At 38.4% G+C, this 22,150-nt stretch overlaps 1 protein-coding gene across 7 annotated transcripts in view; it reads right to left on the reverse strand.

Annotated features, from left to right (window-relative positions):
* NRG1 (neuregulin 1) overlaps window positions 1–16,060 on the reverse strand; it is a 208,684-nt gene extending 192,624 nt beyond the window's left edge. For all 7 annotated transcript variants that reach the window (XM_060183017.1, XM_060183011.1, XM_060183002.1 and 4 more), the window contains exon 1: window positions 15,936–16,060. In XM_060183017.1, coding sequence (XP_060039000.1) covers window positions 15,936–16,035 — 100 coding nt within the window. In that variant the 5' untranslated portion in view covers window positions 16,036–16,060. The remainder of the gene's footprint in view (window positions 1–15,935) is intronic.
* Between the last annotated feature and the right edge of the window lie 6,090 nt (window positions 16,061–22,150).

A 22,150-nucleotide genomic window follows, 5' to 3' on the forward strand; every position in this document is an offset into this window, starting at 1 on the left:
AAATAAAACAATTAAAATAATATCATACATTTTCACAGTAACATTAATTAAAACGTAATCTACTTCATTCATTCAAAATAAAAGTCTGGTGCAGAGGGCACTTGGTGGTAACACAACTGGTAGAACACATCACCGTGAAGAGTGAAACAGGGAATAGAATGAAACACCTGCAGTACTGGTTCACCACTGGTAAAGCTTTCCCCATGCAGATGGAGACTGGGGGCTTCAACACAGGTCCTTATGCACTGCAATGTGTGCACTCAACCAGGTGTGCCACAACCTGGCCCCCTTTCCTTCTATCTCCCTCTCCCTCTCAGTTTCACCTTTCTCAGGAAAGGGAGAAAATTTCTTCCGATGTACTAAAATGCACACTTAGTTTTTCTTTAAAATTGTTGATCTTGGCCAAGGGAAATAGCAAAAGACTTTCATGCCAGAGGCTCTAAGGTCACACCCCTTACAGATAGCCCCCCCCCAAAAAAAATCTAAAAATCCTAAATAAGTAAATATACATAAATTTCTAAATGCACATTGAACTTCCATCTTGGAAGTTTAATAAAAGATTAGATGGCCTTTGACCTTCAGGTCTTAGGGTTAATGATAATTCAGGTTACTAGTGATAAAATGTCACCATGATCACTTACTGGGCAGTTGGTCACAGATGCAACTCAGTGATTTGGTGGTCTCGGAGCAGCTGTCAAGGAACTGAGTGTTCATGACTTTCATTCTTTTGCATGTGTTATCATTTCTAAAAATGATATCCAGAGGGACCCTGCATCCCCATGGGCAGCAGGAGCCATCAACTGCAGAGGTTCCGAACCCACCCAATTCCCCCCAAACAAAAGCCATGCGTTGCTGGTGGCAGGCGGTGAGTGGCTATATCCGGGAACAGGTAAGGAACCCACCCTGCTCAGGAGAGTCCAAGGTGGGAGCCTCCTTCAGTGACCCCAGCAAGTCCTGTGTCTCCTACTCCTGCCAGCAGATGTGCCTCATGGCTGTGGGCCAGAACTGCCCCAAGCAGGCCTGGTGCTCAGAAGTAATCCCAGCTGCAGGTGCTCACTCCTGAATGTGATTGTGAAATACAATGACTGTAAGAAGAGGGTGGCCATGGCAAGATGCGTGGGGGAATGCAAATGAACTTACAAATACAACTACGAGATCTTTCAGTTAGAGAACTCCTGCCTGTGCTGCCAGACAAAAACCTACAAATACCGAGAACTGATGCTGAAGTGTGTAGAAGATGGATGCTTGGCCCCCTATTGATACAGGCAAATCACATCCTGCTCCTGTGTGGACCACTGCCAGGGGCTGCCACCCAGGTTGTCACAGCCTGACCATCCAGCATGGATTTGACAGGGAGAGTCACTCACCAGTGACGAAAATCAAACGCCTGCCTGTCACTCAGAAAGTGAATTCTCACTGCGATGTATTTTGTTCTCTGATTAGCTGGATCTGACAAATAAATATCACTCTGCAAGCAACAACAACAAAAAAAATGATATCCAGAGACCTCACAGAATAGCGATCATCTTTCCCTCTGTCCTGCAAATAAAAATCAAAAGCACAAAGAAGGATAAATTGTAATACATAAATAAAATACTCAAAGATAAAATATTCAAATTTTCTAAAGTGTAGACAACAAGATGACAGGATGTAAAACTTTACTTCCTTGTTTGCATATAGTTATTGATGCCCTTATATCAGTATTTATACCAGTCCCTGAAACATAAGGCTTATTTAAAACCTATAGTCAATTTTAAATGCAACTGTTTATTTATACTTTAAATTTTTTAATTATCTTCATTTAGTTATTGGATAGAGATAGCCAGAAATCAAGAGGGAAGGCAGAGATAGGGAGAGAGAAAGAGAGACACCTGCAGCCCTGCTTAACCACTTGCAAAGCTTTCCCCCTACAGGTGGGGCCAAAGGGTTCGAGCCTGGGTCCTTGTATATTTTAACATGTGCCACCACCCAGATCCTATTTATACTTTTAAAGTAATTGCAAAGAATGTTTGTGTGCATAAAAAGCAAAGACCCACACATTAAGTTAATGTACAAATTTAGTACTTAGACCTTAAGTATATATATCAATATGTACATTTCTCACTACTTTTTTTCTCGAGTGATCAGAAATAGTGACTCCATAAAAACCATCATCATTGTTTAAAGATGCTTTTAGTTACAAATGTACTTTGAACATCACAACTCTATACTATCCCTTATTTTTTGTTAATTCTGAGGAAAATTAGTCCTTGCTTTTCTGAAGTGGATGAGCTGGTTTTTGTTTGTTTTGGGTTGGTTTTGTTTTGTTTTGTTTTGTTTTGTTTTATGGCAGGTAAAAAACTCACACAATATTTATAATCCTAATATTGCTTTCCAACATCAAAACTATTAAATAGCTATTTCTATCAGCACTTCTCATGCCTGTCAGGCTATAAGACAGATGAGAAGACACAGATAATAATATGTAAAAGAAGAGGACATAGTGAGGGTTGTATTGTTATGTGGAAAACTGAGAAATGCTATGCATGTATAAGCTATTCTATTTCCTGTCCAATGTGAAACATTAATCCCCCAATAAAAAAGTTAAATAAAAATAAAAAGTAAAAATAAATAATATGTAAAAGAATGACAACAAAGCCTTAAAATATAAATCATTTCAATTCAACTTAATATATGGAAAATTATGTATTTCATTTTCCTTTCTACTCTATAGTCAAATAATTGGTTCTCTACATAAGCCCACAAGCTGAATTCCTTAGTTCCTGCATGTATGTGTGTATATATAAGCTTCCTAAAATAGATAATGTATGAACATTCACTCACCTCCCCCAGGATAGACTCTAAATATATAGCAAGGTGACTTTAACAACAGAAATTATAATCACAATCTATTCTCTGTATTCAAACTAGTCCTTTGAGGGACAACATAGCAGAATTTAACATTTTGATTTGCAATAAATGAAAATTCTCAATCCAACTGCTATTTTAATTTTATAAAAACCTAAAACCTACTATTTCAGATTCAAGGACAGCCCTCTTATTTAGTAAAAGGCAAAAGATTTATATGATCTGAAGAGAAACCAGAGTATCACTTTTCTTATTTAAAATGAATTTAAAGTGGAGAATGCAAAAAACACTATCATTGTAAACAATGAAATATTGTATTTAACACAAACAATGTCATTCTAATGGCAGAGAAGAGAGTAAAGGCAAATTTGGTGTGTGTGTGTGTGTGTGTGTGTGTGTTGTGTGATATCTACTTAATAAACAATTGAAAATGATATTAGATATATTACTGTATCTGAAATATAATATGTTTCAATTATTTTAATAAACAAACTATAATTCTTAATCCTTGTAGCTCAGGGGGGAAAAGCTACTATGTATGTATAAAAATGATTTTCAATCATTTACTCTATAAATGTTCACTATGTGCAATACAAAGTTACACTTGACTATAGAAACATGAGAGAGAATTAAGACTGTTCTTCACCTAAAAATATAGTAAACAAGAAATTAGAAAGTTAAATCTAAAGAACTGGCATATATTGACATTTTAAAGAATCTATGTCTGTGTGTGATTTAAAATACAAGTACACATAACTTATATACACCAATGTATTAGAGCATCACCACTAGTGTTCCTCAAATCTCCAGAAAAGTTTACATATTGGGAAAACTTCAAGTTAACCCTTGAAGACAGTATAGTTGACTTTTTACTTTTTATTTTTTGTCACCAGGGTTATCACTTGAACTCATTGCTGATACAATATCTCCACTGTTTCTAGAGGTCATGTTTTATTTTTCCTTTCTTCTTTCTTTTTTTTTCTTTTTTGATAGATACAGAGAAAAATTGAGGGGGAAGCATACACCTGCAGCACTGTTATATCACTCATAAAACTTCCACCTTGCAGGTGGAGAGTAAGGGCTCACTCATGGGAACATGTATGCCTTACTGAGAGTGCCACCGCCTGACCCCTGATTTTTTAATTAATATTTTATATATATTTGTTGTCCAATTCAGTCAAAAACTAAAACTATAGAAACTAAGCCAAATAAATGTTTGAAATGATTATCAACAACAGGGTAATTATTGATAAAGAACCTCTGTGTATAGGACTAGGAAAAGATACACAGTTATCTACAATTATATTTCTAGGGTTTAAAATTCAAGTAACACTGGTGTAGAAATACATAGTAAGAAGATGAACAATGTAAATCCAAGGATACTGATCATTTAGTTCTTACTCTATACCCAACATTAAAGATTAATCCTTAAAATGATCATGTGAATCACAAATGTACACACCAACATATAATCATTTCTGGTCACTGCGGTCAGTTAGACTAGTGGGAGGAGGAACTATCAGAACTCATATCCCTACAATCAGATGATAGAGCTGATATCTTGCCTCCCATCCAATGCTCTTGATCTGACTAAAACCAGAACCTCTTAACTATGGGTCATATACAGCCATCACATCACAAAACCAGTTCATCACTCACGTGTCTAAGAAGCCTCAAGTTGGTATGGTTCAAAGACAACTTCATGTTGACATATTATGGACTGAATTATATTAAAATACAGGAATTCTCATTTGATCTCCTGAAAGAAGAGAACCTAGTTCTTTTCCTTGCTAATTAAGTGGTTACATTCAGAAAAAAAAAAGAATTTTATTCAAATAAATAAGTCATATAATTTGGGAAGAAAGTAAAATCAAAAAAAAGTTTTATGGTGCTGTCAAATGGGAGGATATTACTGGTTAGAGAAGTTGGGCCCAAGTGGCTAGAGTGGGGGGTCACACTCAGAAGACATGTTCTCTTTATGAAAATCTTGTTTCTTCCCATCCCCTGGTAGAATATGTAATTGCAGATTCAAAAGAGTCCACAATACTTTGTACTTCCTTCACTCCAGTGAATTTGGAGAGAAGTAAAAATATAGTTTGCAATAAATAACACATTTACAAGAAGTTCATCAGAATGATGACTTAAAATATTTCTTTGGATTTCACTGAACTTCTGGCTACATAGGTGCCCATGTAATACCAGCTTTCAAGTCTGGTTACATGCATATGTATAAAATCATCTTCTATTCAAAATATCTTCACACTATACACTCACAAATTATATGAACATATGAAACAAAACACCAACCAACTCTTTCCTGTAACCACTAATAAATCTTAATAGAGTATGAACTCAAAACTGAAATAAACTCCCCAAGTATGGGACAAGAAGAGAGGAAAAAGGAAAGACCTACAAACATTTTATCATATAATAAGTCATGTAATACGCATGTTCATATTGTGGGCACAAAACTATAATGTGCTGTCCTAAATGTAAACTGTATTACAGCAAGTGTGATTAGAGCAAGTTATCCATTCTCTACAACTTTCCTCACTGTCATCCAATATAACATAAAATCTACTGACTAACATGAAGAGAGGAGAGAGAAATACATTCAGGAACAACCAGCAAATTTTCTATTGGGTTGTCAGTAAGTCATGATATATTTTTCTATGCAAAAATGTGTCATGATTTTTCTGACAATGCAATAAATCATGATAAACATAGCAAAAGGAGCATCTGCATCGTATATATTTATCACTTTAAAGGAAAGCTCTTTTGTACTGCACATTAGTTTTCTTTTAAGTAACTGTTTATCTCTGTTATATTATTTGATTTTTGGATGCATTTTCTATTACTTTAAATGTATGAGTGAGTTCCTATTATTGCATACAAATGAAAATTCTTTACTATACAGTGAAGAAAAAAATATGTTATAAAACTTTATACAATTACTATTTGAAAATTTTTGCTTTACTATCAGGTTCATATATATATATATATATATATATATATATTGTGTTTTTTCGTATATATATATTTTTCATATATATATATATATGAAAAAACACAAAATATGTAGAATTTTAATTTTCATTTTTGAGGTCCATGCTATATGACATTTAATATTTTAAGCATTTTCTGAAAAAATCATTTAAAATTATTATTTAAGTATCTCCTATTAAAGATTGCTTCAAATTCACAAATCTAAATAACCATGGACAGTTAAGGAAAATTTCATATTCTCTCAAAATGCAAACTGAATCCAAAATTAAGAGACTATATCTAATTTATAAAGAATTTGAAGTTACAAACATAAATCTTTGCACTTAGGGATGGGAAACAGCATTTATGGCAGGTTAGCTATCTTGGGTCCAAGCCTTAGTACCACATGGAATCACCATGTGACAGTACTAGGGAATCCCCATAGATGATAGAGCAGTGCTGAGGTGTTTCTCCCTCACTCCTCTTTCTATCTCTGTCATTCTACCTCTCTTAAAGAAAAGAAAAGAAAAATCAGTCAAACCAGGAGGCTGATCACCGTAAGACCACAGGTTCATTCCCTAGTCTTACAGTAATAAAGGCTGTTCATAATGACATACATACTGAGACTTCTCTTCAGGTCATGTAAACCTTTCACATTTTATATAACAGCATGCATTTTCAGTTCATAATAAAATTCACATTGTAGTCATATGGAGAGTTGCTATACTATAAAACTACAATTTTTAGAAAATTTGTAAAGTCAATATTATCCACTAATCACAAATATTTTTCATCCACAAATCTATAATCTTTACATCAATATGAGAGAGGAGCTGGGTGGTGGCACAGCAGTTTGAGCACACACATTACCACGTGAGGGGGAAGCTTCACAAGTAGTGAAGCAGGTCTGCAGATGTTTCTCTTTTCTCTCTAACTCCCACTCCTATCTCAATTTCCCTCCTTTCTATGAAATAAAATAAATGTAAAAATGTAAGTAAGAACTGGCTGCCAGGAGATGTGGATTTGTAGTGCCGGAACCAACCAAGCCCAGCGATAACCCTGGTCGCTATTAAGAAAGAAAGAGAGAGAGAGGGAGGGAGGGAGGGAGGGAGGGAGGAAGGAAGGGAGGGAGGGATGGAGGAAGGAAGGAAGGGAGGGAGGGAGGACAGATGATGAATAAAAGTAGGTGTATTACCAGCTTGCTAACCAGTCAAAAAAGTATAAAACATTTATCTAAGGAAAAATGCTAGTTTCCCTGATCATCTAACTTTATGCTGAATTTATTGTATATATCAATGGCTTATTCTTTTCACTTCAGAAAAATGTCACCGATTCAAAGACCCCCTAGTACAGGCTTTTTTTTTTCCCTCCAGGGTTATCACTGGGGTTCATTGCCTGCACTTTAGTAGTTGCTCGCACTCACGAAAGACATGTCTCTGATATCTGATTACTGTAAAAAATGGCGACTAATCCCTAGCACTGCAAAAACGGTATCATCTGTTTTCCATGTACACCATGCCTCGGCCTCGCGTGAGCTTAATGTGCAGCTTGGCGATACGAGAATCCGGCATGAAGCCCAGCCAGTCTATCTTGGCGTTACTCTCGATCACACTCTATCATTTCACAAACATCTCATAAAAACTGCAGCAAAGGTGGGCGCGAGGAATAACATCATTGCAAGACTGGCCAGCTCCTCATGGGGCGTGAGCGCTTCCACACTACGATCATCATCTCTGGCATTATGCTATTCCACTGCAGAATACTGTGCCCCAGTATGGTTCCGTAGCCCCCATGTCCACTTGGTCGATTCCAAATTATATTCCTCCATGAGGATAATTTCTGGAACCATCCGTTCCACCCCGGTCCCATGGCTGCCAGTTCTTAGCAATATCGCCCCGCCAGATATTCGTTGGGATGCGGCATCATCTAAGTTCATTTCCCACGTCTACGCTCAACCGGACCTGCCAATATACGCGGATATCTTCGCCCACCCTGTCCAACGCTTGACGTCTCGTCTGGTCCCCTATGCCTACACAGACGTCTCGTCTGGTCCCCTATGCCTACACTGAACTTCTCTGTTCCAGACTCTTGGAAACAGAGTTGGCAGTCAGCTGAGGTAAAGAACAAACACCTCATCACAGATCCCTGCAAGCGTCAACCTGGCTTTGACCTAGCACGTTATGATTGGGCCCTCCTCAGTCGCTATCGAACAGGCCATGGCCGGTGCGCCGCTATGTTCCATAGCTGGGGAGCCAGAGACGACCCGAACTGCCCCTGCGGCTACAGACAGACTATGACCCACATAGTCAATGACTGCCACCTCTCCAGATTCAAAGGAGGTCTCGAAACTTTACATCAGGCTCAACCTGATGCTGTTGACTGGCTACGGAAGAAGGGCAAACGGTAGAAGAAGTGCCTGCACTATGAATCCACTGCTCCTGGAGGCCATCTTTTTTCCATTGTTGTTGTTGCTGCTGTTATTATTATTGTTGTTGCTGCTGTTGTTGTTGGGTAGAATGGAGAGAAACTGAAAGAAGGGGGTGAAACAGAGAAATATAGACACCTGCAGACCTGCTTCACTGCTTGTGAAGCTATCCCATTGTAGGTGAGGAGCTGGGGGCTCAAACTGGGATCCTTCCGCCAATCATTGTGTTTTGCACTATAAGCGCTACCGCTCGCAACCCCCCTCAACTTAACCACCTTAAATTACCAAAACTTACAATATCTTTGTCAAAGTTGTCAAGACTATCTTATTTTAAATAACACATAAGGCACAGGTAAAGGCATACTGCTAGAATCTAACTAGTAAACTATGTAACACAGACAATATTCATTCACATGTGACCCATGTGATAATTTCGTACTCAATCTAAGGAAACATTTCTGAATTACCTATCATTGTAACTAAAGCCTAAGAGCTGCCCAGAGGACCCAGCTGCCTGTTGAAATTGTGAAGTGAGAGGTTTGGAACCCTATGCATAGTACAGGCTATTTCCTAACAAAAGTCCTTCTCTTGATCCAGGACACAATGTGAACAACCATACACTTGAAAATGGGAAAAGGAATATTATAATGGGAGAAGCTCATGATGAAGATGACAAGTACAGGATGGAACAAATTGCAAGTAAATAATACAGACAGTGTTACAAGGTTAATTCCTAATTCAAAAGAATCAATTATTCAATGTTATGCAGCTAAAAAAAGAATAATTTCTTTTGCTGTATCTTGGGCAGAATTTAAAGGAAAAATGTTGAGTGAGATAAAGCAAGAAAGAGAAGGACCAATATAGAATGATCTCACACATAGGTGTAACTTAAGACGCAAGGATAGTAAGGGGCAAAGAGAAGGTGAAATTTGGACTGGGTATGGTATATTGCACCAAGACAAAACACTCTGGGGCAGGAAAAGATGCAGCTGGAAAGGAGAGGCACTGAAGTCCTGGTGTGTGATAAGGGAAAAGGACTTATGTTGGGGTAGTGAATATCTTGAAGACACCTAGTCACCTTTCCTGGGGAAATAAGAGGTCACACTTATGTGTCAACAACAATAAAGCCTCTTAAAATATTTTAAAAATATAAAAGAATCAGTTATTCAAAACCTCTTCCAAATATGTATAGGTTGATCAAAGTTGGGTTCTTGAAGATTTAGTAAAAGGCTGAGGAGTGAAAGTCAGTGAAGGTGTCAGTGAAGGTCCTGTTCAGTCATGATGATGCTTTCACACATAACTGTCAAATGTTACGATGAATTTTTTAAATAGGGCTAAATCTATTTGTAGTAATCCCTGAAGTTGTATAAAAGGAATTGCTCTAAGAAGTAGACTGCAAGGTGTTTATAAAATGCTGCCTTCTGTTGGGATATAGATGCTGGTTGAAATGATTCTATCAGACATTCCCTAGCAAGATGACAACTGACCAGTCATTATCATCAACATGTTTTAGAATGTTCTGAGCCAGACTTTTAACTAACTTGAACTATTTAGTCCTGCCAAACTCCAGTTAGGTCAGATTAGATAAATTCTGGACATATTCTTCCTATATATTTCCCATAATATTTCACTAATCAGGAATGGAAAGGTAAGAAAAGAAAGGAAAGGTGAGGTGAGGTAAGACAAAGAAAGGAAAGGGAGCGTTCTTAGGGGGATAGCAGTGTGATGCTCTTCGAGCACCCTCTGGAGGCCAGAGAAAAGTGACACTGGTAAGATGAAGAATTCTGATCATCAGAAGTCTATAGATAGCATTTGAGGGGAACTGAAAAAAAATGCTCTGGTATAATATTAATCATGGAGACATAAGAAATACACCTAACAACTTTATAATTTAAAATTCAGCATAACTCCAAAGTGTAATGGTATTCTCAAATAATTATTTCTTAATTACCTAAGAAAGAGTAAAGCACTAATTAATGTATCTGCAGTCTACATTCTGAATTCTTGAAATATATAAGCTTTTAAAACCTAGAACAGTATGTAAGAATGTTCATAAATATATGAACGAAGCCAGGTAGTGCAAGGATGTTGTCAGACTTTAAAAATAGCCATTGTTATGCTTATTAAAAGCTGAAAATAAATTCTGCTTTTTTTCTAACACCTCACTTTTTCTAAATCAACAAACACTGACATCTATTGGCTTTTCAGTAGCTTGCTTTTTAAAATCTACTAAAAGTCATGCAAGAACACACATGTGCAGACATGTAATATTAGGACAAATCCAAGATTTCACTTGGGAAATTTTCATTTCATGTACCTAACCAAACAATTAATAGATATTATTCGCCTCTTACTGAAGTCAGTTGTTTAAGCTAATGCTCTAATTTAGGTTTTTCTATTTTCTGTTAGTCATAAGAAGAGTTCTAGTTTTAAAATATTAAAGGCCAATTTATTTGCTTTTGGGCTAACAAAATCACTTTTTTTCCCCCCTGTGTGTTTGTGTGTCATAAAAACACAGTGAAGTATCATTATTGTTAAAGTGAAACTGAACTTCTTTCTTTAAAAATACTAACAAAGACTTGATTTGGGAAGATAACAAAGAGCATGTTGATACAAACTTTCTCTTTCAATTGCTGCAATTTGTACTAGTCTCCAAAGAGAAGAGTATGCATTCCATATAGTAAAGTGAATTTCAAGTATCAGCTCTTAAGTGTTGCCAGAAAAGGAGTCATGTTTCAAACTCTTCTATAGTCTGAAACCTCAACATTTTTCTGTCAGAGATAAAATTATGTTGCACCTCACTCAACTTTCAATATTTAGACTAAATTCAGGCACTGTTTTCATAATACATACATGCAGTTATAGTATTTGACATATTTATCTACTTTCCTCTATATTTACAGGTAGTATATATTAATATTTATACTTGCTCTAATCTAAAGCAAGCTTTGGATTATTTAGCAAATGGAAATTTTACCATAAAAGGTAATTTTAAAAAAATATATCAAATATTTTTACACAGACCCAGACAATATATTAAGTAATTTTATAAAGAGAACTAACATTTATTGGATGCTTATTACATATTGGGCAATGTTTGGAAAGCTTACACAGACTATCGCCTTTATGCCTCAAAATAACTTTGTGATAACAATAATATGCAACTTACAAGTAAGGAAACTAAGACACAAAAAGAACAAGTAGCTTTCCAAAGACTAGACAGTTTCACAACAGCAGAACTAGAACTTTAATTGAAGCAATCTGGCCGCAGAGCTAATAACTAGACCTTACAGCTTCTTGCTGCTGAAGGATGAAACATTTTTGTATTTACTAAAGGGCAGGTGAAAAAATATATATGCATCTATTATACAATGCCTAGAACACAAAAAATAAACTACCTTATTAACAGAGATCAAAGTGCCTGACATAGTGCCTAGCACTAAGTTTTCACTGCTCCCATACTGGCTCACTATATCCTAATTTTATATATTTTCTCCCCATTCATTCATCATAATCATTTTATCATTGTGAAGATCTGGGGATAGTATCCTAAATTTGCCCCATATTTCTGTTTCAAAATAAATCCTATTTCTGTAAAGACTATTTAAAGTTTTTAATGATTACATAAGGTAAGTGACTACAAATAACTAGTTTGAAACAGATCACTGGACATTCCTCCCGTTCTGTAAACAAACACTGCCCTGTTAGTGACAGGGCACTTTATATCCAGGAATGTTTACAAGCACTTGGGTTGTGGTGCCACTTAGTTAGTGAAACAGGTGGGTGATATCACTCTGGGATCTCACAGCCCACTTACAGCTATTTGAAATACTAAGCTCCTGGATGTTTCCATTAGTTATACACACAAGTGCCTCTTCTGCTAAGAATGAAGGTAGACCAGAGAGTTCTAGAACTGGGCTAGGCTTTGTAAGAAATCTGTCTCAGTTTAGTGAAGAGGGAAAAGAATCCTTTGCAGTATTTCAATAAAGTAAAAAACATATCAGCAAGCAAATATTCTTACTGAAAAGCTTAGAGACAAATGCCAGGTGGACATAAAAAGAATTTTTTTTAAAAGTTCAGGTTTTGTAATCCTGACTCCAATTCAAAAAAAATGTTCAAAAATGTGGAGGAGGGAGGGACACAAACTTTTGGTGGCAAGAATGGTGTTAACATACACTCCTATTAACTTATAGTCTCACAAATAAAAAAATCTACTGAGTTGAATCAATAAGAAGGAGATAGATATGGGAGGTCCAGCTTCCAGGAGGTCCAGGCTATTATAGGGCCTCAGTAGATGGAACTGTGTTTCAATAAAGCCTAGGATTATGCTGAGGTCACTTAATTTTGAGCAGAGAAGAGAATCAATGAGCTTGAGACTTATTAGAGCTATTATTATAGGATATATAATTCTGTTCAACATCTGCAGCCCCAATAGTATGTAATTCAATATTCAGCTAACTGCATAAAAATGTGGATGCTAGGAAACACAGCCACATATAGATCACGTATACGTCATACATATCATATGAAAGCTAAAGAAGTCCTTTTCCCTTGAAAATTTCTTTCCAACAGATGTGTTTATGCCTCTCCATACTATACAACACACAAAGGGGTTGAGTGGCTGAGTTCTTTCAGCACTGTATCTCCCCCGACTATCATGAAGTAGCATTATAACATCCAAAGAGAGGCGCAGCTATTGCATATGTACCATAAAGGCCATATAGTTTTGGCGGATGTCTTGAGAAAAGAGTGAGATTTGGGAATGAAGAGCACTAATAGGGGAGCTGCTCATGAGATGGGTGTACTGTCCTCATAAATCCTAATTTGCCTTGGCATGATCTAGTGCTAATAATTGTTATAGCATCTAAAAAGGCTGTTTCTTTAAGAATGCATAAGGACTAAGGAGAGTGAAAATGGGGGGAGACTTAGAAGAATAAAAATGGGGCTCTAGCATCAATCATTATCTTATTTATTCTCCTAAAACAAGGAAAAGTATGCCAGCGCTTACCATAATGACAAAGGAATGGGAAATAACAAAGGAGGAGAGACGCTAATTTCAGACAAATGCAGTATGCATTTTACATAAAGCCAGCTTCATGTTGACTATTTGGTCTTGTTTAATCTAATAAAAATTAAGTATTATTATATACATAACAAGTACAAGGTGATTGGAAGAGGTAAAATGTCTCTCCCAAGAGAAGACTAATATGACAGAAAGCAGAAACAATCACACTAAAACTTCGAAGCATATTCACCCAATTTCTTCCAAGAAGACAGTGGAAAGAATGTCTTTTAAAGATGTTAATCTGTCTAGTGTTGAAGGAGTCACAGTTATGGGAACAGACATCAGAGCAAAAGCCACCAAAGAAGCTCTGGAACTTTACTAAGAAAGAGCATTAGGGAGTCACAACAGTTGCCTACCTGGTAGATAAGATCTGCAAAGCACAGAAACACCTGCTTGCTCATAAATCTCGCCCCCACAGACCTACCTGCTCATCTGAGATGTCTGTGTTAAGGCACTGATGCCATGGATCTTTGAAAAAATACAAATCTGTTACCTGCAAAGGATGCTATTTCAAACCACTGCCTGCTCTTTAGTTCATTAGACCACCTACAGAGGACCACAGAAGCTTCTGAAGAAGCTCAAAACACCATTATAAACCATGTCAAGGATTCCACAAATAGGTCTTTACAAGTTTACAGTTTAGGTTGGGTCTAAAAAAAAAAAAAAAAAAACCTCTTTAAATTACTATGATGACCTTCAGAGAAACTATAGAGAAAGTTTTGAATCCAGCTCCCCATCCCATGCCTTGTTAAAAAAAAATGTTTTATTGAGTCAAAACAGTAGGTAAAATTAAAGTAGATTTCCTTATTTCCTTTTCTAAAAATTTTGTTTGATAGGACAGAGAGAAACTGAGAGGGAAGGGGAAGTCTGAGAGGGAAGAGAGGCATCTATAGCACTTGGAGTATGAGCTTAAACCCGCATCTTTGTGCATGGTAACATGTATACTCAACAGGATGTGCCACTGTCTGGCCCTAAGGTAAATTTCAATACACGCTTAAGAGGGTTAAGAAAAGGTGAAGTGATTGTAGCAGTACCTTATAATACAGGCATGCCAGGTCAGACGCCAAACAATTACTCTCTGTTCAATTTCTGTTTTGCTCAAAACCTATTTAAGGCCTCTCCCAATAACCCAGGCTCTGAAATGTGATCAGTGATGCCAATAAAGAAGAGCAGGCAAATCTTGTTTTCTTTCTGCAGGGAACAGGATAATACTTCTCCTTATCTTACTCAACCACAGTATTACCACGTGCCACTGAATAACTCCTCATAAATGCTTTACAAAACGTGTGTGTGTGGGGGGGGGGGGGGGGTTATAGTCTCAGTGACTTAAGGCACCTGGAATCAACTATCAAGTGGAAACTGAAGAGGTGGAGAGTAAAAGCCCACATTTTATTCCCCCTACTCACTTTTTTAGACTGGTCTTCATCCAGGCACTGATAAAGCAAGCATTTATGCCAGATATCTCCTCTGAGACAATGTCGTTAGCCCTCTATAGAGAAACCTAAAGCTCAGGGGCTGAGTAGTGAGTGGCACACCTGGCTGAGTGCACATGTTACAATGTGTAAGTAGCCAGCTTTAAGCTCCGAGTCCCCATCTGCAGGTGGAAGCTTCACAAGTGGTGAATCAGACCTGCAGATGTCTCTCTGTCTCTCTTCTCTGTCTCCCCCTTCTCACTCGATATCTGGCCGTCGCTATCAAATAAATAACGATAATAAAAACACTTTAGATTTGTTTAAAGAGAGAGAAACCTAAGGTGAAACTGTCATTCGTGTGTGTTCTATCAAAACACGTGACTTGTCTCTAGAAATCCTCAAGTGACATTTCATCCTATTATGTAAGCAAGCAGTCAGCAAATGGATTCAAAAGCTCAAACTAACTTGCTTTTCTGAAACTCTTGGGAACACAAATTAACCCTAACTATCAAAGAAACGCTGGGAAAAGGAGGAGAGAAGGGAGAAAGAGATGGAGAAAACAGTTAAGTGTTTTTTTTTTTTTTTTTTTTTTTTTTTTTTTTAATTATTTGGAGCAGACCTGATTCCTGGCACTGAGTGGGTGGGTGGGGAGATTCTATCTACTTCGCTGACCTCCAGGAATCCTTTTCAGTTGCTCTGAGCTCCAACGCCACAGGACTCAACCCGGACCAATGTATGCGCACACGGTGAGGTGATACTACACAGCTTGCGCAAAATAGGCCGATAACTATGTCTCTTTCACGCCTAGGTCTCTTTGACCATCCAGCTTTTCCGAGCGAGGTATAAGAAGAGAAACCTGTCCCCGCTTTCCTCACTAGAGGGCAGACGGGGTCCGTGGAAAGCTCTGCTTGGAGCAGGAGGCGCGCGCAGAGAATCTGGGCTCCTCCACTCCCGCTCCTGCGGAGCTGCGCCTCCCGGAGCCTGCGGGGCTCGGGGCGGGCCGCAGACGCTCCCTGTGCGCGCAGGGCGAGGGCGCCCGGGCTGCCGGAAGGGAAGGAGCCCAGCGCCCAGGTGAAGGGCGGCTCCGCAGAGTAGGGCCGGTAGCTGGGAGAGAGCGGGGCGCGGACTTGGGGGTGGGGAGAGCGAGGAGACGACGGCGGTGGAGGCGGATCCCACAACCAGGGCTCCGCTGCGCACTCACCTGAGCTCGGGTCGCCCGCCGCGGGCGCGTGCTTCTTCCCAGAGCCCCGCTCCTTCTTCTTGCCCTTCTCCTTGCCTCTGCCTTCCTTGCGCTCCGACATCTCGCCCGAGAAGTGCACGCCGTCCGCTAACGGCTCTCGCGGAAGGTGGCGCGCGACAAGTTTGGTCCAGGAGCTTTGGGGAAAAAGTTTTCTTTATTTTTTTGCTTCCCCTCGAGCGACCGGGCTGTGTCTCCTGCACTGCACGAAGGAGCGGCTCCTGTCTCCCGCGGGGAGGAGTGCACACTCCACCGCCGTGCGAGTCCCGGGCACCTGGGACGGGCAGGCGGGCGCTCACTCGGGCGGTGGCTCTCGCTCTCGGGGCTGCTCCGGTCGCCCACGGAATGTCCTCAGGTCTCTTCGCACCGGGTCCCGCCGCTGCAGCCTGGCGTCCTGGCGTCTGTCCTGCGCGCTCGCAACCCGAGGAGGGAGAGTCCTTCCACCAGTCCTGCCCGCGCTCTCAACGCGCAGGCAGCAGCCGCTCCGCTCCGGTGTCCTGTGCTCTGAGCTCGGAGTTTCTCGACAAGTTTGGGGAAACTCGCCGGCTCTTTTTCAATTACCCCACCAACACCCACCTCCCGCCCGCAGGTTGGAGGCTGGCGCCTCCTTCTCCCCCTCCCCTAGCCTCGCCCCCTCCCTCTGCCCCACCACACCCCCCCCCCTCCACCCCGAGCCGCGGACACGCCACCGGGAGGAGCCTGGACTCGGCTCTCCAGGACGCAGCCCCTTTCCCTCCGGGAGCTGCGCCAGGCGGGGGGCGGCCGCGCGCGGAGCAGCTGCCCCGAAGCCCCGACAGGGGTCGCTGGAAGCTGCGCGGAAGCGAAGCCGCCACAGCGCTCGCGGGAACCGAACCGTGTGGTCCCAGGGAGATTCCAAAAGCCTCCGGGACACCTCCACTGCCCGGCGGGAGCGGGTTCCGATTCTTTAAATACAGAGCAGCGTTCAGTGAAAAAGTATGGAGCTCTGACACCTGCACCCCCCCCGCCCCGCCTCTGTGGAAGACTAGAAATGTTTGCTCTTTTCTTCAGCGGGAGAGTTTGAGGGGTTGTTCCTTAGAGTAGTGAAAAAATTTACATGTTTAGCATAAAGATAAGTTCTGGATGGAAGGGAGTCTGAATGTAAGACAGATCTTGGTACACGAAAGGATTTTGTGAACGTCAGAGATGTGGAGGTGGCACTGATTTGGCAGATCTGCGCGCTCCTTGGAAAATGTGTCTTTTCTGTGTTTAAAACTACGTGCCTCTCAGACCTTTCATCTTCTATTTTTTTCCTAAAATGTAAATAATACCTTTGACTTCTCCAAAGGAGATATTTTGAACTTTCACTGCAACTTAATTTTCAAAGGAATTGATGAAAACAGTGATTTAAAAAAAAAAAAAGCAAGGGTAATTAACTGTAGCATTTATAGCTAAGAGATATGCTGGATGAGGAAAGCCAAACAGGAAAAGGTAGACAGAACTAGAGATCTTAAGTCATCAAAGCAAGTTTGCTCTATTCAAACTTTCCTCCAAGACTGCGGGTGAGCCCTGCCTCTTCACTTGTCCTCCCTCTGGTGGAGAGTTCTAAAAAGCGGTGAAATCAAGAAAACGTTGGTACCCTGCAGCGAAGGACAAAAGTTAAAGGCCAGAGTAATCCACTCGGCTGAATGGCCCAGAATCATGCAAAAAAAAACATTCTCGTGCACATACAACCATAGTGGCTAAACCTACAGTGAGGTGTTAATCTGCAGTCATAGGCTCTGATAGTTAGGAAAGATGAGTTTGAAGAATCCATACGTGGAATTTACTTCTATTTAAAAACTATTTCCTCTTGGTTTTTCCATTCTCTGGGGGCTAGTGGGTAAAAAATAAAATAAAATAAATAGAATACAGTCCCTTACACAAAGCCACCTCAGTATATTTTCTGATTGCTTCAATTTAAATAAAGGTTGAGATCTGGGGGTGCCTCCTTGCTTTATATGTGGGTAGGGAATGGCAAAAACGCACATTTTAAAACTGTCTTCAAATAAAATAATAATAATTTGACTCATTTATTTTGCATTTTAACAACAATCAAATTCTGTTCCATGGGTTTGTTACTTGACCTCTTAGCAGTACTGTCATTTTACATATATGTTTTGAATCTGAGTTCCAGTATCTTCTTACCTTTCAATAAAACACCAAATATATATCTAATTGGACACACACACAAAGAAAAAATTAGGAAAAGTATTAATATGTCTGAATAGCACTATAATATTCCACAGAGGCTAATGTAAAATAGAGTCTGAATCTTGGCTGAAATAACTCTGGCTTCCCAGGAGAGGCCACTGCTTAGCAAACAGGATAGCAAAATTCAGAGACCAAGAGTCCTTTCTAAAAAGGACACTTTTATCTCCAAGATATGAGACTATGTAAAGGTATTTAGGGAGAATTATTTTAGAATTGAAGGGTAGATGGCAACAAAAAATATGTACTTACTAATTTATTTTAAAAGGTTTAAGGCCAGTAAGCCAGAAATAAAACCTATACCTATGAAAATACAATTTAGTCACTTTTACCTTGACCAAGATGTGTTACTTCATAAAATAACTTCATTCTTTATTGCAGTCATTTTCCAGTGAGGATAATGGGAAAAGCCTACAAATGTTCCATTTGACCGATTCCATGATAGAAGATGTTATTTGTTAATTTTTCAGGGAATGACTTTATTGCATCTTGCATGACTAGCTATAAGATTAACCAAATAAACGTCAATTTCACCAATAGTTAAAATATTTATAAGAATTATCCAGGATTTTGAAATCATTCTTAAATTATTCATCTTTATGGTCAGGAAGTGACAAATGAATTTTTTAAGCTTTGGAAATTATCCAAGTAGAGAACAGAAAATGATAAAAATATGTTTGCTTTCTTGCAAGTCAAAATATGAATCTTGGTTATATAATTTTAAATGATAGTAATGGCAAAATTTCATTAATTTGTTGTATACTATTTAATTCTTACAGCACACATCCTAGAAGGCATAGCAATTCTCAGGTAACATAGCAGTTTGTCAACATATGCCAACTCCTAAAATATAGAGTGGATATTTACAAATAAACAACTTGAGAAATAAGGAAAAATAGAGCTCTGGTACTAAATGGCAGCCATGTGCCACAGACTTTTCCTTTCACTCAAGCTAGCTTTTAGAAACATTCTTAAACTCTAGAGATAAGCAGATATACCTTTTATCTCAGCTACTCTGAGGAAATTTGCAAAAAAAAAAAAAAAGAAAGAATAAAATTAAAGGAAAGAAAATCACCATGTGAAGACAGATTCTGAGTTTTTGCAAGCTATTGTGCATACTGACTGTAATGGGAATTTAATTTAAACTTTGGGGATCAGTTACTTTTAATTTTTAAATAGTTCATAGTAAAATAAAGATTACTTAGTAAAATAAAGATTACTTTTAAGTCATTTTTTAAAAATTATTTTATGTTTTAGACTGAAACAGGTAAGTCCACAGTACTTTGGAAAAGATGTTAAAAAGACCACAGTACCAAAGTATCCTTCATGCTATAGGGGCCAGACTAGAACCGGGGCCACACACATGGCAAAGCAGCATTCTAAGTGAGATATTTTGGCAGCTCATGATTACTTTTAAAATATATTTGCAATGAAGTTGGCATGAATGAAAACGTTGAAATGCAAAAGAAATCCCACCAGAGTCAATTTCAAGATAATTCCTAAATATGCATGTTCATCCATTTATTGAGCTTTTATTGACTTAAGCGGTAGATGAGCTTAAGTCAATAAAAGGGGGGCAGTGTCAGGTGTTGGTGCATCTGGTTGAGCACACACTTTACAGTGCTTAAGGACCTAGGTTTAAGCCTCTGCTCCCCACCTGCACGAGGGAGAAGCAATGTTGCAGTCTATCTCCCCCTACCCTTTCAACTTCCTTTTTTCTCTTTCAAAATAAATAAAATATTTTTTTTAAAAGAGGGAAACAGAGGAATGTCTTTTTTTTATGAAGCTCAAATTTTGTGAAAAAGGCTTAAATTCCAATTGCAATACAAACAAAATCAGAATTTTATGAGGAATTTTTTAAGGAAATGAAAATAATATTTTTTTAAAAAGGACAAGTTTAGGTCCAAGAATGTTAAATGGGATGCTTAAAACTGAGTGTCCATAAAAAGTAAACCTCATTAATTTTATGGAAAATGAACCATTAGTGATTTAAAATCTACATAATTACAGTAGTAATAATGGGCAACTATATACTATCATGGAGATTATATAAAACTGGAACATACTATTATAAATATGTGATTTTGACAAGCAATTAAGTGGAAAATACACAAAACTGAAACAAGCAAAGACAAGAGTGAAGGAAATGAGATGGAAGGAAACTTAGTAACTTACAAACCAGCAATTGACTTGAAGGTTTAGTCAGACTTTTAAAGTGAACATGCATGTCGAGTTTTTTGTTTTTTAAGTGTTCCAACCAATAAGTTACCCTGAAAATAAATGGAAATTATGCCCTACATTATATTTGCCAAATATTTAACAGAATTACTAACTAGATTATTCTGCTACAAAGAGAACTTATTAACAAAATGGTGAGTTCAGAATCAAAAAATGTAACATTAAAATTAAATCTGTTTTTACCAAGGAGATAGCATAATGCTTATACAAACCACTTCCATGCCTCAGGCTTTGAATTTCCAGTTTCAATCCAGAAAACACCTTCTACCATACCTGAGCGGTGCTCTGGGAAAGACAGAAAGTAAGAAAGTAGAAGGGAAGAAATGAAGGAAGGAGGGAAGGAAAGGAGGAAGGAGGGAAGGAAAGGAGAAAAGGAAGGAAGGAAGGAAGGAAGGAAGGAAGGAAGGAAGGAAGGAAGGAAGGAAGGAAGGAAGGAGGGAAGGAAAGGAGGAAAGGAAGGAAGGGAGAAAGGGAAGAAGGAAGGAAGGAAGAGAGGGAGGGAGGGAGGATAGAAAGAAGGAAAAAAATGAAGGGAAGAAACAAAAAAGGAAAGAGAAAGGGGGAGAAAAGAAAGAAGTCTGCTTTCTTGCTTTTATTGTGTGTTTTTTTAAAATACATATACATAATTACTGTTATTTGCCATTAGTATTAATGACTAATCATGATTGTAGGGCTACTTCATAGTTTTAAAATGCATTATACAGCTGAATGCCATTGCCCAATTTCTTTTCATGGGCACCATTTGATAAATAGAGCTGTATCATAAACCTCTTCTGTAATAATATAATAATAATGTCAATATTTCTAGCATTTTGATTTCTTTTAAGAAGAAACTGCTTTGGACCATCAAGATAGCTATTTTGGGTAGTGCACTTGCTTTACCATGTGCATTATCCAGGTGCCAGCCCAGTCCTCACCACATTGAAGGAATCTTCAGTACTGTGGTGTCTTTCTCTAGGCCTTTCTATCTCTGTCACTCCCTATTTGAAGAAATGGGCCTAAAGTAGCTATGAAGTCCCACTGACAAAAGAAAAAGACAGTTTTAAATGACTTCTTTTCCTCATTTTTGCACTAATTAGAATAGCTTTCATTTCCTCAATTCCGTCACAACATATACTAAATTCAGATATGTAAGTGGTGCAAATGTCTCAGATTTACATCTACATGTACTTACATCTACATGCAAATACCAGTAGATACATACATGTGTATGTATATATACTTGTGTCTATGTGTGTGAGTATACATTTTTGAGCTACCTTCCTGGATACTCTAGAACTCACTGACATAGGACAGATGAACATTGAAAATCTGATTCTGACAATCATTTTTCTGTTACTTAATAAGTGTCTTTTCTAACAATCACATTTGATGCCTTTTCTGTAATTGGCCCATGCCAATGTCAGTCTCTTTCTCAGCTCTCTTTGGTAAAGATCATCCATAATCCAAACCTATGTTCTTCCTTTTCTTTGCTCTTCAGTAAAGCTTTCTATGCTCTCCTCAGTCATTTTATCACATACTACAGTCAGAAGAGTTGCTTGGTTTTATTTTTGAATTGCAAAAAGACTGTGCCTCACTTAAGCCTTATCTACCCTTACTCTTTATACCTCATCTATGGAGGTTGTTTTGCAGAAAGCTTTTTTAAATATATTTTATTTATTTATTTCCTTTTGTTGCCCTTGTTGTTTTTAAGTGTTGTAGTTATTATTGTTGTCGTCCTTGTTGAATAGGAC

The sequence above is a fragment of the Erinaceus europaeus genome, chromosome 2, assembly GCF_950295315.1.
Source record: "Erinaceus europaeus chromosome 2, mEriEur2.1, whole genome shotgun sequence".
NCBI lineage: Eukaryota > Metazoa > Chordata > Mammalia > Eulipotyphla > Erinaceidae > Erinaceus > Erinaceus europaeus.